At 46.3% G+C, this 19189-nt stretch overlaps 2 protein-coding genes across 2 annotated transcripts in view; both read left to right on the top strand.

Moving 5' to 3' along the window:
- The first annotated feature begins 10081 nt into the window (after positions 1–10081).
- Positions 10082–14389, top strand: LOC141157022 (CARD- and ANK-domain containing inflammasome adapter protein-like). Its single transcript, XM_073643732.1, has one exon. It carries the CDS (start codon positions 10263–10265, stop codon positions 12576–12578), a length of 2316 nt encoding a protein of 771 aa, XP_073499833.1. The 5' UTR covers positions 10082–10262; the 3' UTR covers positions 12579–14389.
- Positions 14390–17403: 3014 nt separating this feature from the next.
- Positions 17404–19189, top strand: part of LOC141157021 (uncharacterized) — a 7919-nt gene continuing 6133 nt past the window's right edge. Inside the window, exons 1-2 of the mRNA XM_073643731.1 lie at positions 17404–17554; positions 17635–17675. Coding sequence (XP_073499832.1) covers positions 17488–17554; positions 17635–17675 — 108 coding nt within the window. The 5' untranslated portion in view covers positions 17404–17487. The remainder of the gene's footprint in view (positions 17555–17634; positions 17676–19189) is intronic.

Here is a 19189-nt window from a genome sequence, read left to right as displayed (position 1 = left end):
GAGCAGGCACGGTACTACAGCCTATAAAATAAGTTGACATCAATAAATATTAACAAAAATCAAATAAATGCCATCCTCTCCTCTGCCTAATATGGAGCCCATTGACTTCAATTTGTTGTTGCATATATTCTTTTAATTTGATACTTTTCTTACTTTATTTTGCATTTTTTTTCATACGTGTTAGTGGATCCTGCTACATTCTATAAACTCTGGCTACCGCTATTTTTTATTGCTTTAATATGTCTAAAATGAAGAGACTTTGAAAATAATCTTCATTAAAACAAAACTATATAAAAATAATAATAAATATATATATGTAATTTCTTTGTCTTATTATTATTAATAATAATATTATACATAGTTTTGTGTATACAGCTCCCATGCGATTCTTTGCTTCCCCTACCAGATGTTTTGCAGCCTGTCCCGCAGCCGCCTCTTGAAGAAGAGGAGGTCGGAGGGTTAGAGAGGAAGGAGCTCGGGATCAGACTACGCAGGGTAGTTTGTAGTCTGTAACCATGGAGACACATAGATCTGCATAGCAGCTGCAGAGAGGATACACAAAATAATAGAACAGTATTCATCATGAATATCTGCAAAGTTGCTTCATTTTTATCTCCAAACATCGGAGCCTCTCACTGACCTGATGAGGAGGAGCAGGTATATTGCATTTGGCCATGAGAAATCTTGGACATAAAAATATCAGACGCAGAACGCAACAGTGATGAGGCCGCTCCGGCTGCAGGGAATTATATAAGGTGCATTCTAGGTAGGAATTGTAATTGTGTGTTTACTCCAGAAGAGGGCAGCACTTCTGTGTTCAGAAGCAGATATGCAAATTGCCTCTTCAGCTAGAGAAAGGACTTGAACTCTATAGCGCCACCTATTGGAAGCAGCAATCCTACGAGTCATTGACCCTTTAACGAGCCTTGCAATATGACTTAGGATAAGTCAGCTATTGGTCTCATTATAAAGCGGTTATAATTCCTATTTGCTTTAATCTCAATGTATAAAGTCCACTCAGCTTGGAGTTGATTCTGACCTAATGCGGTAGTCATGGTCTCCAATTTGTGGCTCTCCAGCAGTTGTAAAATGACAGTGCCGGTTATCACCATGTTACTGTCACCTCTTCTGCTGCATAAAACGTATGTAAACAAAAACTGGTGCCACAATTCCTCCCCTCAGTAGGGTGGGGGGTTCAGCCATCCAATCTGGGGCAGGCGTGCTGAGCTGTCAGTGTGGTGAGTGACCGTCCAGTCGTCCAATCAGGGTTGGGGCATGCTGAGCTGTCAGTGTGGTGAGTGACCGTCCAGTCGTCCAATCTGGGGCAGGCGTGCTGAGCTGTCAGTGTGGTGAGTGACAGTCCAGTCGTCCAATCAGGGTCGGGGCATGCTGAGCTGTCAGTGTGGTGAGTGACAGTCCAGTCGTCCAATCAGGGCCGGGGCGTGCTGAGCTGTCAGTGTGGTGAGTGACAGTCCAGTCGTCCAATCAGGGCCGGGGCGTGCTGAGCTGTCAGTGTGGTGAGTGACAGTCCAGTCTTCCAATCAGAGCCAGGGCGTGCTGAGCTGTCAGTGTGGTGATTGACCGTCCAGTCATCCAATCAGGGCCGGGGCGTGCTGAGCTGTCAGTGTGGTGAGTGACAGTCCAGTCGTCCAATCAGAGCCAGGGCGTGCTGAGCTGTCAGTGTGGTGAGTGACAGTCCAGTTGTCCAATCAGAGCCAGGGTATGCTGAGCTGTCAGTGTGGTGAGTGACAGTCCAGTCGTCCAATCAGAGCCAGGGTATGCTGAGCTGTCAGTGTGGTGAGTGACAGTCCAGTCGTCCAATCAGAGCCAGGGCGTGCTGAGCTGTCAGTGTGGTAAGTGACAGTCCAGTCATCCAATCAGAGCCAGGGCATGCTGAGCTGTCAGTGTGGTGAGTGACAGTCCAGTTGTCCAATCAAGGCCGGGGCGTGCTGGGTTTCCTACGGGTGTCTCCTGTTCTGAATGATTCCCGGCCTATTTAGCTGTCTGTCTGCCTCTTATCTCTGCCAGTTGTAGCTCTGCTCAGTGTGGTGTGTGTTTGCTCTGTGCTTTCAGTTCTAGTATTTTGATCTTTGCTGACTGACCTTGGATTTGCCTTTGACCATCCATTTGCCTAGCCCCTTTCTCTTGATCCGCTACTCTCTTGGAATTCTGACCCCGGACTGTGACCTGACTACACGTGACCATGTGCTTTTTTTATCAAGAAAATTTTCATCTGCTGAAAGAAATTATGATGTTGGGAATCGTGAGTTACTTGCTGTTAAATTGACCTTTGAGGAATGGAGACATTTTTGGAGGGGGCAGTTCATCAAGTCACTGTGGTCACTGACCATAAGAATTTAGCGCACATTGAATCAGCTTAGACGGCTAACTCCCAGACAGGCCAGATGGTCCTTATTTTTCTCTATGGCAGTGGAGTACATTTGCGCAATTTGAAAAGTTGCAAATGATGAATCGGGCTAAAATATCTGGATAACCGAAAGGACGCCCAAAATGTGAGACCAAAATAAAAAACAAAAACAAATAAAGTCAGCACTAAAAAGGTGGAAAATAAATAGTGAATAAGGCGCACACATAAAAGTCACAACTAAAACCATTTTTACTCCAGAAAAAAAGGCACAAAAGTGATGATGAATCACAGACTTGAAGCGTGAAGTATCGACACAATACTCTGTGGTATCAGAAGGGGTGATTTAAAGCAGAAGCTCAGACTGACGGCAGGTGACCCGGAGACTGTGGCTCCCAATGGTCTAAATGAAAAGTTCAGCTTTATTCCATTTGCCTATAATTACATTCATAACACATGTATCAATATATCTATGTATTTATTGTAGGCACATTTCATTGCACTTTATTTTATTTGTATGTATTTATTTTTGTGGAATTCTGCACTTTGTGAATGATCTGTTATGAATGATGGGGTTTATTTACATCTTGCACTTTAGCTGCTTGTTAGGTTTCCATACACATATTAGGGCGAGCGATTTATGTGTCATCATTAGGGTTATACACTGTGTGCAGAATTATTAGGCAAGTTGTATTTTAGAGGATTATTTTTATTATTGATCAACATCTACGTTCTCAATCAACCCAAAAGACTTATAAATATTCAAGCTTAATATTTTTGGAAGTTGGAGTGGGTTTTTTTTAGATTTGACTATCTTAGGAGGATATCTGTTTGTGCAGGTAACTATTACTGTGCAGAATTATTAGGCAACTTAATTAAAAACAAATATAATCCCATCTCACTTGTTTATTTTCACCAGGTAAACCAATATCAGTGCACAAAATTTAGAAATAAACATTTCTGACATGCAAAAACAAAAACCCAAAAAATGAGTGATGAATATAGCCACCTTTCTTTATGATGACACTCAGCAGCCTCCATCCATAGATTCTGTCAGTTGCTTGATCTATTTTCGATCAACATTGTGTGCAGCAGCCACCACAGCCTCCCAGACACTGCTCCGAGAGGTGTACTGTTTTCCCTCCCTGTAGATCTCACATTTTATGATGGACCACAGGTTCTCTATGGGGTTCAGATCAGGTGAACAAGGGGGCCATGTCATTATTTTTTCTTCTTTTAGACCATTACTGGCCAGCCACGCTGTGGAGTAGATGGATGCATGTGATGGAGCATTGTCCTGCATGAAAATCATGTTTTTCTTGAACGATACCGACTTCTTCCTGTACCACTGCTTGAAGAAGTTGTCTTCCAGAAACTAGCAGTAGGTCTGGGAGTTGAGCTTCACTCCATCCTCAACCCGAAAAGGTCCCACAAGTTCATCTTTGATGATACCAGCCCATACCAGTACCCCACCTCCACCTTGCTGGCGTCTGAGTCGGAGTGGAGCTCTCTGCCATTTACTGATCCAGCCTCTGGCCCATCCATCTGGCCCATCAAGAGTCACTCTCATTTCATCAGTCCATAAAACCTTTGATAAATCAGTCTTAAGATATTTCTTGGCCCATTCTTGACGTTTTATCTTATGTTTCTTGTTCATAGGTGGTGGTTTTTCAGCCTTCCTTACCTTGCCCATGTCCCTGAGTATCGCACACCTTGTGCTTTTTGATACTCCAGTAACGTTGCAGCTCTGAAATATGGCAAAACTGGTGGCGAATGGCATCTTGGCAGCTTCACGCTTGATTTTCCTCAATTCATGGGCAGTTATTTTGTGCCTTTTTTTGGCCAACACGCTTCTTGCGACCCTGTTGGCTATTTGCCATGAAACGCTTGATTGTTCGGCGATCATGCTTCAAAAGTTTGGAAATTTCAAGACTGCTGCATCCCTCTGCGAGACATCTCACAATTTTGGACTTTTCAGAGCCCGTCAAATCTCTCTTCTGACCCATTTTTCCAAAGGAAAGGAAGTTGCCTAATAATTAAGCCCACCTTATATAGGGTGTTGATGTCATTAGTCAACACCCCTCCTCATTACAGAGATGCACATCCCCAGATTTACTTAATTGGTAGTTGGCTCTCAAGACTATGCAGCTTGGAGTAGGACAACATGTATAAAAAGTATCATGTGATCAAAATACTTGTTTGCCTAATAATTCTGCACACAGTGTATACTTGCCTTTCAACTCAAATGTCGGCTGTGGTCCCAGTCTGACCCGGATGGTGGATATGGACATCCGCAACGTCATATGTCGCTGTGCAAGTGTAGTCTCACCTGACTGCTGTAAGTGAAGCAGTGTCACACAGTATCATCAGCTGTCTTGGACCAATTACAACACCAGGTGCCAATTGAATAATGCTTATGCTATTTCAAAGACAACAGAACAGCCTTCTTTAGACCCCTGAGGAAGCAGACATGCGAAACGTGCATCAGAACTGTGGAAAGCACAGAGAGTACCTGCTGATCGTTACATTATGGGTAAAAACTGTTTACTTAAATGCATGAATTTGGAGCTAAAAATCATTTTTGCCGTTCAGTTTTATTACACATTATGCATTGTTTAGCTTTCACAAGTCTTTTGTTTTTCTATACATTCAACTATGATGTGGTCTGTGGCCATACATCAGCTGAGAGGTGTTAAGAGAAAAAAGAAAGGTAAAAGAGATACAACAAGCAGCGAGCTCACTGACTAATTCGTCAGTAAGGCTATGTGCCCACGATGCAGAAATGCTTTGGATTTTTTCCTGAGCGTTTCTGCATCTCCCTGGCAGAAAAAACACATGCGGATTGTACATGCGGATTGTACATGCGGATTGTGCATGCGGATTGTGCATGCGGATTGTGCATGCGGATTGTACATGCGGATTGTACATGCGTTTTTCCTGCCAGGGACATGCGGATGTGAAGCGTTCTTCACTTACATTTCCGCATGCGGGTTGTCAAGCGCTTTCCAAGAGATTTTAGCATCACTTGGAAAGTGCTTGACAACTTGGTCACACTATATAAATCCATGCAAATGGCATGGATTTATATAGTGTGACCGTAAAAGAATGGTAAAAAATAAAAAAAAAATCTATACTTACCTTCCTATGGCCCCCGGAGTCATTATCCAATGCGTCCTGGCTTGCGGGCAGCTCTCGGTACACTAAAGGACCTGCCGACGTCAGCGAAGGTCCTTTAGTCCACCGTGACCTGCTGGCAAGGGAGGACGAGCGCACCGCAGGCCATCAGAAGGTAAGTATAATATTTATTTTTTATTTTATTCTTTTTTTACAGGTTCTATGGTACCCGGGTCCGGAGGAGAGTCTCCTGTCCTCCACACCCGGGTACCATCCACACATTGAAACCCATGGATTCTGCATGTACAGATGCAGTCATGCGGATTCCATGCGTTCCAATGCAAGTCAATGGCGGCGAAAACGCCGTGCTTCCGCAAAATAATTGGTAGTGCTGCGGATTTTTCCGCAATGATAATCCGCAGTGGAAATTTCGGCAGCATGTGCACAGCACATGCGGATTATCATTGGGGAACATGGCAGGCCTTCTACCAAGCGTTTTTAACTGTTTCTGCAGCGGAATTGCAGCTGCGGAAACGCTTAAAAAACGCATAGTGGGCACACAGCCTGAAAGGAATTGTCCAGGGTCATTTAATGTTTTTTAATATGGGCCTAAAAATGAACAGGTAGGTAGTTGCTAACAGAGGCCACTACCTGCCTGCTCTACCCGGCGCCGGCTCAGAGCAATCACAGACCATTCCTGCTGACAATTCAGCTGCTCAACATCAACTGAGCAGATCTTCTTTTTCCGGGCTGATTGACTGATTGATTGACAGCCGGATTGCTGCAGTTAGGCAACATGACGTCAGCAGTTACGACCCGTCAACAGTGCAGAGCGGAAGAGAAGCCGCTGTTTTGTCAACGTGATGTCAGTGGAAGCCGCTGAATCGCCGGCAGGAATGGTCTGTGACCTCTCTGTGCTGGTAGAGATCGGCACCGGGCACAACAGGCAGGTACTTAACAACCTGCCTGTTAGTTCTTAGGCCCATAGTGAAAAAATCTTATAGTCTTGGATAACCCCTTTAACTCGTTCTACAGCCAGCAATGGATACTAGTGTAACACAGAGACTATGGAAGGAAAACAGTGCAAAAGTTTTAATGAAACCCAGTTTTAAAAATATTTTTTTTAACCCAAAAAAGAACATGCCTTTAAGTAAGGGAAAAAAAATTGACCCCCAAGGTGGACAGCACGATTATAACTGTAATTTTGTCCTGTAGGAGTGTATTGTGATGCACTAGCGCTTTTCACTCTAATTCTTCCTCAGCGTCTTCAGAAACAAAACAAACAAGTTTGCACAATAGAAAATGATCCAATTCTATAGTGGCCGAGCTCCCCGTGGTGATGATTTAAAAAATGTATTGTCCATAAATAAAATGTATTGCTCAAGCATACAAATGTAAATAAACGGATACAACGCGTTTCGGCAGAAACAACCGCCTTCCTCATGTATCTGAATAAAAATACATATGACTCTTTGCTTTATAGGAAAAATAAATAATTACACCTTACTATGTATTCAAATAAAGGTGTGGAAATCACCACATCTGTCTAATCAGTCTCACTATCCGCTTCATCTATAGCGCTTCATTAAATGGTGAAAACAAACATCCCTGTACAGCAAATCACTAAACTAAAAACCACTCAAGACATGTATCAATAAAATTACCACCCAAGAAATATTCACTTGATTTACAAGAAAAGTAAAAAAAGTTTTTTATAAATAAATAAATATTTTTTTCTTAAAGTTTTTTTTTTTTTTTTTAATAAAAAAGATATATATATATATATATATATATATATATATATATATATATATATTAAATTCTTTCCACTATATCATTGAGGCCATTGGGATGCAATGTATGAAGGCGATAAATCCAATATGTCTCTTTGCAATTAAGCAGAGAATTTCTATTAATAGTTTCCACAGGTATTTTGTTCTAGAGGTGTCACCATTATATTAAACGTTAACGTTCATACGAGCACGTAAAGTCTGCGTCGTGAGCCCCACGTACTGTAGCCCACAGCTACAATTAATAACGTAAACAATATAATCGCTATCGCAAGTCAGATTCTGTTTTATTCTAATCATTTCACCAGACCCGGACTAAACCCCGAAGTGTGAGGAGGATCGGGATCTCACACCTGTTGACGGCTTCCAATGTCTTGATTTTACCTGTATGGACCTTTCTACCTTGATGGTTTGAAAACTTAAGGTGAGTTTTTATTTTTACGATAGTCTTGTGACTTCATTTTTTTTCTGTGTGACTGTGCCCTATTGATGAGTCCCTATCAGTGTAGTGCATTCAGATGTCTATGCACATCTGTGCGATCTCAGGCTGCACTGCACGGACTGACCACAGCTCCCATAGAAATATATGAAACTGTCACGCTTCGGTCGGGAGACCCACAGCCAGACTGTGCATTGCAGTTCGAGATCGTATTAAATATATAAGTATTTGATCACCTACCAACCAGCAGGAATTCTGGCTCTCACAGACCTGTGAGTTTTTCTTTAAGAAGCCCTCCTACTCTGCACTCATTACCTGGATTAATTGTACCTGTTTGAACTCGTTACCTGTAGAAAAGACACCTGTCCACACAATCAATCAATCACACTCCAACCTCTCCACCAAAGAGCTGTCTAAAGCCCCCGTCACACTAAGCGAGATTGCTAGCGAGATCGCTGCTGAATCACAAGTTTTGTGACGCAAGAGTGACCTCAGTAGCGATCTCGCTACGTTTGACACTTAGCAGCGACCAGGCCCCCGCTGTGAGATCGCTGGACGTGTCGGAATGGTCTGGACATTTCTTTGATCGTTGAGGCCCCGCTGGGTAGCATGCATCGGTGTGTTTGACACCTTACCAACGACCTTGTTGACGACTCAGACACAGAAACACATAGGCATGCATCGTTATACAGATCGTTACGGGTCGCCGCATCGTTGCTGCGTCGTTGGGAAGATCTGACTGTTTGACATCTCACCAGCGACCACACAGCGACGCAGCAACGATCCCTGCCAGGTCGAATCGTTGTCGGGATCGCTGTAGCGTCGCTTAGTGTGACGGGGCCTTAAGGACACCAGGGACAAAATTGTAGACCTGCACAATGCTGGGATGGGCTACAGGACAATAGGCAAGCAGTTGGTGAGAAGGACACAACTGTTGGCACAATTATTAGAAAATGGAAGAAACATAAGGTGACTGTCAATCTTCCTCGGTCTGGGGCTCCATGCAACATCTTGCCTCATAGGGTAAGGATGATTCTGAGAAAGGTCAGGAATCAGCCCAGAACTACACGGGAGGACCTGGTGAATGACCTGAAGAGAGCTGGGACCACAGTCTCAAATATTACCGTTAGTAACACACCGCCGCTCCGGTATGTCTTTATCTAAATAAAGACCACTGTTTCTGCATGCCTATAGTGAGTGCCACCTTTCTACAATTTCTTATTACTGTTAGTAACACACTACACCGTCATGGATTAAAATCTGCAGGGCACACAAGGACCCCCTGCTCACACCAGCACATGTCCATGCCCGTTTGAAGTTCGCCAATTACCTCCACTCGCCATATTTGGAGGAAAAAGAAGGATCAGTACAACCCCAAGAACATTGTCCCAACCGTGAAGCATGGTGGGGGAAACATGATACTTTGGGGGTGCTTTACTGCTCAGGTGACAGGATGACTGCACCGTATTGAAGGGAGGATGGATGGGGTCATGTATTGTGAGAAATGGCCAACAACCTCCTTCCCTCAGTAAGAGCATTGAAGATGGGTCGTGGCTGGATCTTCCAGCATGACAATGACCCGCAACACACAGCCAGGACAACTAAGAAGAGTCTCCGTAAGAAGCATTTCAAGGTCCTGGAGTGGCCTAGCCAGTCTCCAGACCTGAACCCAATAGAAAATCTTTGGAGGGAGCTGAAACTCAATGTAGCCCAGCGACCGCCCCGAAACCTGAAAGATCTGGAGAAGATCTGTATGGAGGAGGGGGCCAAAATCCCTGTTGCAGTGTGAGCAAACCTGGTCAAGAACTACAGCAAACATCTGACCTCTGTAACTGCAAACAAAGGTTTCTGCACCAAATATTACGTTCTGTTTTTCTATTGTATCAAATACTTATTTCATGCAATAAAATGCTGATTATGTAAAAATCATACGATGTGATTTATGTAATTTTCTGGATTTTATTATTAGATTCCGTCTCTCACAGGTGAAGTGACCTACGATAACAATTACAGACCTTTCTATTCTTTGTAGGTGGGAAAACTTGCAAAATCAGCAGTGAATCAAATACTTATTTTCCCCACTGTATAAAATGTATCATTTTATGGATGCTTTTTCTGTTGTTGATTTTTGCATTATCCTCATACTTGTGGCTTGTTCCATTACACACGTCTTTGCTCTGTCACTTGACTCTCTCTTTACCGAGAGCATTGTCTTCCTCGTTCCCATATATTTCATCACCGGCTTTAGTCCCCGTCACTTTTGTACACAGATCACCCATTTGCATTGTACTTTTTCAGTTGTTGTATTCGCAGCAACAGTCGCTAAGCTATTATTGACTTGTTTGTTAATCCGGACAAAACTGCTTTACTTCCTACCTAGCGCAAACAGAAGGCGACTTGTCCGACAAAGGACTCCGGGGCAGTGTGTGTGATATGATTGCTGAGTCTCTGCTGCTTCATACAAGGAGCTGGGATTTACTACGATGGTGTCTCGAACCATGAAGCTGCTCCAGGTTCCATAACCAAATCCTGAGAAATCTGGAACTTTGGAACCATGAGTGCTGCAAGTTCTGTGCTGTTCCCACCTATTTCTCCCCAAGGGCAATTTATGAACCCATATGCTATAGATGTGCTCAAGTCCAAGAAAGATGAACTCATTGAAGGCATCAAAAACCCAGAAGAGCTCATCAACCTTCTGGTAGAACATGGGATCTTCTCTACGGATAAGAAAATGGTGATGTCTTACTACAGGACGAGGACGGAGAAGAATTCCCGGCTGGTGGACATCTTGTTGTCTAAAGGTGAGAGAGCCTGTCGCCTCTTCTTCTACCCCTGTCTCAAGCAGATAGAGCCCAGCTTATACAACAATGTCAAAAGTTACGTCAATCATGTCAATGACTCAGTTAAGGATGGGAGAAGGCAACTGGTGGGATATCTGTTGGAGAGGGATAAGGCGGACAATCAAGCCCCTGTCAGTGAACCACCAGAAAAAATTTCCCGTAAGGAGAATTTGCCAAAGAAGGTTAAAAAGGAGACTCAAAAAACAAGTGTCCAAGTCAAGGAGAAGAAGAGGCCTAAACTGGAGACTCCAAGACAGAAGGTGGTTCAGTCATCTGATGGCGTCTTTGATGCCGTCATGAAAGGTGACCTCTCACTGTTGGAGTCAATTCTCAAGAATTCTGATGTGAATGCTGTAAATTCCTCAGGAGAAACTCTGTTACATGTAGCTGCTTCTAATGGACATGTCCCCGTCATCGAATTCTTGCTTTTGAAAGGTGCCAAAGTAGACGTCAAGGATAAAAAACGGAGGACGCCGTTGCACCGAGCAGCTGAGAACGGCCACGTGGAGGCTGCAAGGGTTTTACTCCAAGCTGGGGCGAACATATACTCCCTGGACAATGACTCTCAATCTCCTTTACACTTAGCAGCTCAGAACAATCACCACCATCTGGTAAAACTCTTCCTTCAAGAAGAAGGAAAACTCTACAAAAATAGGTCCAACTTTTTACACCTGGAGGCCGCCAAGGATAATAGTCATCTTGTGGAGATTCTTCTGAAGAATGGCGCCAATGTGGATAGTACAGATGAGAAGAAGCAAACAGCCCTATACCATGCAGTGTCCGGCGGGCACGAAGCTACGGTCAAAGTGTTACTGGAGGCTGGCGCCACTATTGACTCCAGCATTATCGATGTGGCCTTCAGTACCAACAACGAATACATTTTTGGCCTCCTCCTACAATATTCCAAGGGGCTCTCTCCCGACACCATGATCTCTGCCATGTTTAAAGCCGTCAAGCTGAACCTTTTTGGAATAATCAAAGCTTTAATTGACAAAGGCACGGACGTGAATGCAAGGAATGATATCCAGTATACACCTCTACTGCTGGCAGCTGAGCTGGGTAAACCGGAGGCGGCACAGGCGCTTATCGAGAAAGGGGCGCACATAGAGGATCGGACGCCCAATCTGAGTACGGCTTTGCATCTGTCTGTTCAAGGGGGAGATGTTTCCACCCTGAAACTGCTGCTCCGGAAGGGGATTAATGTTAATATTACGGGTCCCGGAGACCAAACTCCTCTTCACGTGGCCGCCTACCATAACAGACCGGACTTGTGTGACATTTTACTTTCAGCTGGTGCCAATGTGAACGCCGTCACCAAGGAAGCAGTGACTCCTTTGCATCTTGCCAGCCAGAGGAACAATGTCGACGTTGCCCAGAATCTCATAGAGCACAAAGCCAATGTGAATGCCAAAGACAAGCAGTCGCGGACACCGTTACATATGGCGGCAGAAGGAGGGGGGCTTGCTCTGGTGCAATTACTCCTCAATAATAAGGCAGACCCCAATATCTCAGATAAGGAAAAGAAGACCCCACTCCACATTGCTGCAGCTGGAGGAAACTCTGAGGTTGTGGCTGCCTTGCTCAATAGCCAGGCCAGGTATGGTGCGAAGGACATGGACGGTTGTACCCCAATCCATTATGCCACGATCTCCGGCAACATGGACATTGTCAAATCTTTGCTCAAAGCTGGAAAAAATAAAAACCTAGAAGATAAAAATGTCTGGAGGAAAACGCCCCTGCACCTCGCAGCTGAACATGGACATAGCGACATCGTCCAGTTCCTGTTAACCAATGGGGCGGCCATAGATCCCCTGGATAATAACCGTGACACCCCGCTGCACTGTGCTTGTAAATCCGGGCACTTGAGCTCTGTGCACACCCTTGTGGGCTGGAGCCAAGGCCAAAAAGCCAATTTACAGGCCACCAATAGTCTGAAGAAGACCCCACTGCAGGTGGCAGAAGCCGGAACTACCGACAGTCACCAGCAGGTGGTGACACTCCTGAAAAAGAAAATGTTAATAATTAAATAGAAATAAATATAATTATTACAAGTGAGGAAGTGACGAGATGAGGACTCTGGCTGCTGCATATAAAGGGACCTTACTGTCCTATGCAATTAATGCTTAATCAGAAAACGCACCCCAACTTTCTCATATATTTTGTTTCAATTGTTGAATATTTTCCAGGTCATCGCTTGCTGTCAGTGAGTAACATTAATACCTGATATTTCACTTTGTGTAGACTGGAAAGAATTGTAGCAATCTCCTGTGAGTCTATAGATCAGGACAGATACATTTTACCTGCACTGATACATTGTAACAAACTAACAGGACAAGAGATTGATTTGTGAAGCAGTTTATTCCTCTGAATGTATACATCAATGTTCTCATTCACTAACAGCAAGAAGAAACAGTGATGAGGGAATGAGACACATATTCTCTTAGTGTATGTGTTGTGTGCATGTGTCACAATGGATAAATTCAATGTATTTGCACATGAAAATGGCGCCTAATATTTTACTGAAAAAAAGAGTAATCAGTGCTCTCTTTAAGTAAAAAGGGAAATGAGGAGACACAGCAAGGGGTTTCTGCAGAGGGGACGAGAAGCAGCAGCTGAGTCTAGCTCATAATATGAGTTGTGCATTGATGCGATGCTCTGCAGAACTCACACTCATTGTGTATCTCTTATGCAATGTGGTCCTGCACCGTAACAGTATATTGCCGGGATATGCCATGACTTTATCATCTGATCCTGAGAATGAAGGAGGCACAGCGCTGGTATTGTGCTTTGGTCCATTAGTTGTTGAATCACAGGGGTAGTGTTTGGGGGTACAACATTTTACACCCCTGCACACCACCCACCACTGGCGGACACAGTCAGAAGAGGTCCTTGTGCAAGAACAGTATATGGGTCCTTTGCAGTCCAACAGTTCAATTGCACCTGCTATGGAGGTGGTAGTGGCCCTTACCTCTTGGGCCCCTGTGGCTGCACAGGTTGCACCAATAATATGTCCGACCACACTATCAAATGATCACTGCTTGCAAGTGGCGCTTCTTCTTTAAGTGCCAACCGGGCGCTGCTTAAGCAGAGCTCAGCAGGCGAGATGGCTTTATCATTGTCTGCTGTGCTCTGCATGGGCCAGCGACTGAATGACAAAGCTCAGTACAGTCCTATTGGACAAACAATCAGTAGATTCGGTTTTCAGTACCATCTCTATGCTGATGACACCCAATTATACACCTCTGCTCCGGACATCACCCCGGCATTACTACAAAAGACCAGTGATTGTCTTTCTGCTGTGTCTAACATTATGTCCTCCCTCTACCTAAAACTGAATCTGTCAAAAACTGAACTCCTCGTCTTTCCTCCCTCCATTAATCTACCTGTGCCCGATATTGCCATCTCCGTTTGTGGCTCAACCATTACTCCCCAGCTACAAGCCCGCTGTCTTGGGGTCATTTTTGATTCAGATCTTTCTTTCACTCCTCACATCAAATCACTCGCTCGTTCATGTAATCTACACCTCAAAAACATCTCAAGAATCAGGACTTTTCTCACCTTTGACTCGGCAAAAACTCTTACTGTCGCTCTTATTCATTCTCGTCTTGACTATTGCAACGCTCTACTAATCGGTCTCCCTCTTACTAAACTCTCCCCTCTCCAATCCGTCCTGAACGCAGCAGCCAGGATCATATTCCTCGCCAACCGCTACTCAGATGCCTCTTCCCTGTGCCAGTCATTGCATTGGTTGCCCATCCAATATAGAGTTCGTTTTAAACTTATCACGCTTACCCACAAAGCGCTCCATGCTTCAGTACCCCCCTACATCTCCTCCCTTGTCTCAGTCTACCACCCTACACGTGCCCTCCGTTCTGCAAATGACTTGAAACTAAAATCCTCCATAATCCGAACTTCCCACTCCCGTCTCCAAGATTTCTCGCGTGCTGCGCCAATTCTCTGGAATGCACTACCCAGGACAGTTCGATTAATTCCCAATACCCACAGTTTCAAGCGAACCCTAAAAACACATTTCTTTAGACTGGCGTATCACCTAAACACACTCTGTCCATCCCAGCTTTCCCCCATATTAAAATCTTCTTCAACTTCGGGTTCAAACCAACCATGCACATAAAAGCCTCTGTCAGGACTGCACACATACTGGCTGGCGACCAGTCCATGTATTATTATTTATCCTATTCAGTATATCAAGGCTGCATTATACAATATATGTACTTTTTACCTTTTGTGTCTCCCCCACTTCCTCATAGACTGTAAGCTCGCGAGCAGGGCCCTCACTCCGTTCGATATGAGATATGCTTATTCTGTATTGTCTGTATAAGTCCCCCCTAAAATTTGTAAAGTGCTGCGGAATATGTTGGCGCTATAAAAATAAACTATTATATATATTATATTATATATATACAGTGAATTGAGCTTTGCCGTCTTGGTTGCTGCCTATGCAGAGCAGAGTAGCCTGTAACAAACTTATCTCGTCTACTGCGCTTTACATAAGAAGCGATCGCAATAACAAAGGATTAGCAGATAATGGGTAAAATCAGTATTAAATTCTGTGCTGTACGCACAATTCACTAATGTCTTCATCCATTACTAAGAGCTGTTTTCATATTATTACACTTTTCTAAATCTAATTAGGGTCAGGTACTGGGTAAGTGTTTGGTTTAGGACTAGGGTTAGGGATAGCGTCATGGCTAAAGTAAATAATAATACAATTGTACAAAAAAAAATGTAATAAAAAATGAAAAGCAAAAATATATAACTTTATTTTTTCCATTTTATGTATAATAAACTAAGATGTAAAAGCGCAAACCATAATTAATCAGTATTTTCCTAGAATTACAATACGAGTAACGGGTTCAATACTGGACTCCTGGACTGCTAACAGTCAGCTCACGGGTTATAGGGGGCAAAATACTTGCATTACCCAGAGCACTGGCAATCTGCAGTATGCCACTGATTTACAAAATTTGGATATTCCTTTAAATGAAAAATGCAATAAGAAATATCTTAGAGGTAATAAATATAACATCCATCTCCTTCTAAGTACTGTGGAGTTAAATGAAATGTATTGTTTTCTGTTATCAGCCAATTGTATGCAGTGTACTTTAATGAGAACTGTTTACTGCAGCAATGCTACTGTTTATCACTGGGGCCACAGTAATTCGTTAAAATGTCTGCTTCCCGAATATTCCAAACGGAGCAAAAAGTCACTAAGAAACTGATATATTTAACTCAAAAAATGCTTTCACTTTTATTTATGGCTTCTTTGTATGGTGATCAGTACCTGTCTATGGCCAGCAGGGGTCACTGTTGCTATTGACATTTTCTACCTGTTGCACTATAGTACAGTGGTAATAGTGACACCTGCAGGTCATAACAAGTTATTACATGTGGTCTGATTGCTGCTGGTGTAGGGCAGAAGTGTTTACAGCGATTATTATATGTATATTAAAGTTATATAAATGTAAACGTTGTGTAAATGATTTCTCATTTTGCCTACAAGTGTAGTTTACCATATATTTAATTTATACATTGTACACTGATCATTGTATAATGCTCACACTGTTATACATACAAGGATATTCTAGTAGTTGAAGTCAGTGGATGAATGACGAGATCAAGTAGGTTGGAAGATAAAGGTGAGAGATGTAGGAAGTTGCAGCATGGTGGACACCTTTTTTTTGCAAGAAGCGATTGTTCAAAAACCTCTATGGAAACCGGCTGTGGCTCCATATGAGAAGGAGCTTGAGATGACGCGCTTTTGGCTCACACTTGTGTGAATCTGCGGTGCAGCCATTGTTCCCACATCAGGAATCCTGGTAGAAAGCCTCAGATATCTGTAGGGAAACACCGGGCTGATATCCACAATGGAACTATTGCCTTACAGCATACGGATAAGGGATAGGGATGACCAGAGCTGCAGGACTATGAGACAGAGCAGAGGCATGGCCCCATATAATAATGTATCAGTGCCGGGGACCATGATCAGGGGGGAGATATCACTGGTGCAATCACACAGGGGCCCAGGAGGTCAGGGGGCCACTACCACCTCCAAAGCAGGAGGAAATGAGGAGCTACTGGACTGCAATGGTCCCATATACTGTTCCTGCACCGGGGTCTCTTCTGTGTGTGTCCTCCGGTGGCCATGATGACTGGAGGCTAAAATGTCACTGTATTGGGGACTATGATGTCACTGCTGGAGGCTACTAGTGTAAGGGTCTGACATCACAGGATCAGAGGCTGTGATGTCACTTGCTGGAGGCTACTATTTCATGATGTCACTGGTATATCTGGGCTGTATACACTACAGGGACATTTTACTTTATCTCCAGCACAGAGATAATTATTGTTTACTCACTTATATAGCGCCATCATGCTCTGCAGTGCAGTACAGACATTATCATCACTGTCCCCACTGAGGCTCATAATCTACATTCCCTATCAGTTGTCTTTGGAGTGTGAGAGGAAACCAGAGAACCCGGAGGAAACCCCCACAAACAACATACAAGCTACATGCAGATGTTGTCCCTTGGTGGGATTTGAACCCAGGACCCAATAGCTGCAAAGCTACAGTGCTAACCACTGAGCCACCATACTGCCTTATAATTTCTCATCCAGGCCGGGAGTGAAGGCTCCATTATGGGAAAATACATGAAGTTCTCCTGTATGAGCAGACACGTTAGCTGATGGGAGTAGTGGTCCTGTATGAGTTCGTTTCCATGGTGACACATTAGCAGTCAGTACACAGCGACCTCCCAAGTGACCACTCTCCCCTTCTGCGCATGTTTTACACATGGCTCCGCCCCCTCATTGCTTATTGGTGGAGACACTGCAGAAGCTTCTTGTGGTCAAGACAACGATCTCTCCGCCCATCTCACATCATGTGACCGTGGTGTCAGCTGACCGGAAGTGAACGTAAACATGGCGAGAAACGAGGAGAAGCAGCAGGGGAGGCTGAACCGCATGTGGCTGCAGAAGGAGAAGGCAGGTGAGCGGGGAGGAGGCGCCGCCATGTCTGATCCCTCCCCGGTGTCACTGCGCTCATCTCCTCGTTTATTCTCTCTGCAGAAGGACGTGTGCGGGACGTGACCGGGAAGCGGCCGCGCCTGGTGAGTGCAGCCCGGCAGGAGGGGTGGCCGGCCCGGAGCCCTGTATTCCGGACCCTGACCCCCCCCCCTCCCTCCCGTATTCCGGACCCTGAGCCCCCCCCCCTCCCTCCCTCCCGTATTCCGGACCCTGAGCCCCCCCCCTCCCTCCCTCCCGTATTCCGGACCCCGAGCCCCTCCCTCCCGTGTTCCGGACCCCCGAGCCCCCCCCCCCCCCCCCCCCCTCCCTCCCTCCCCGTGTTCCGGAACCGGAGCCCCCCCCCCTCCCTCCCTCCCGTGTTCCGGAACCGGAGCCCCCCCCCCCTCCCTCCCTCCCGTGTTTCCGGAACCGGAGCCCCCCCCCCTCCCTCCCGTGTTCCGTAACCGGAGCCCCCCCCCCTTCCCTCCCGTGTTCCGGAACCGGAGCCCCCCCCCCCTCCCTCCCTCCCGTGTTCCGGAGCCCCCCCCCTCCCTCCCTTCCCGTGTTCCGGACCCTCCCCCCTCCCTCCCGTGTTCCGGACCCCGAGCCCCTCCCTCCCTCCCTCCCGTGTTCCGGAACCGGAGCCCCCCCCCTCCCTCCCTCCCGTGTTCCGGACCCCGAGCCCCTCCTCCCTTCCCTCCCTCCCTCCCTTCCTCCCTCCCTTCCTCCCTCCCTCCCTCCCTCCCTCCCTCCCTCCCTCCCTCCCTCCCTCCCTTCCTCCTCCCTTCCTCCCTCCTTCCTCCTCCCTTCCTCCTCCTCTTCCTTCCTCCCTTCCTCCCTCCTCCCTTCCTCCCTTCCTCCCTCCTCCCTCCCGTGTTCCGGACCCCGAGCCCCTCCCTCCCGTGTTCCGAACCCCGAGCCCCTCCCCCCCTCCCTCCCGTGTTCCGGACCCCGAGCCCCTCCCTCCCGTGTTCCGAACCCCGATCCCCTCCCCCCTCCCTCCCGTGTTCCGGACCCCGAGCCCCTCTCCCCCTCCCTCCCGTTTTCCGGACCCCGAGCCCCCTCTCCCCTCCCTCCCGTGTTCCGGACCCCGAGCCCCTCCTCCCTTCCTCCCTTCCTCCCTCCTCCCTTCCTCCCTCCTCCCTTCCTCCTTCCTCCCTTCCTCCCTTCCTCCCTCCTCCCTTCCTCCCTCCTCCCTTCCTCCCTCCTCCCTTCCTCCCTCCTCCCTTCCTCCTTCCTCCCTTCCTCCCTACCTCCCTTCCTCCCTCCTCCCTTCCTCCCTCCCGTGTTCCGGACCCCGAGCCCCCCCCCTCCCCGTGTTCCGGGCCCCTCCCCCCTCCCTCCCGTGTTCCGGACCCCGAGCCCCTCCCCCCCTCCCTCCCGTGTTCCGGACCCCGAGCCCCCCCCCCTCCTCCCGTGTTCCGGACCCCGAGCCCCCCCCCTCCCTCCCGTGTTCCGGACCCCTGAGCCCCTCCTCCCTTCCTCCCTTCCTCCTCCCTTCCCTCCCTTCCTCCCTCCTCCCTTCCTCCCTCCTCCCTTCCTCCCTTCCTCCCTTCTCCCTTCCTCCCTCCTCCCTTCCTCCCTCCTCCCTTCTCCCTCCTCCCTTCCTCCTCCCTCC

This window comes from Phyllobates terribilis, unplaced genomic scaffold (assembly GCF_046119375.1).
Source record: "Phyllobates terribilis strain yellow unplaced genomic scaffold, ASM4611937v1 Scaffold_8__6_contigs__length_399053987, whole genome shotgun sequence".
NCBI classification, from domain to species: Eukaryota; Metazoa; Chordata; class Amphibia; order Anura; family Dendrobatidae; genus Phyllobates; species Phyllobates terribilis.
Note: the sequence above shows the minus strand (reverse complement) of the source record. Positions and strands in the feature narration are given on the sequence as shown.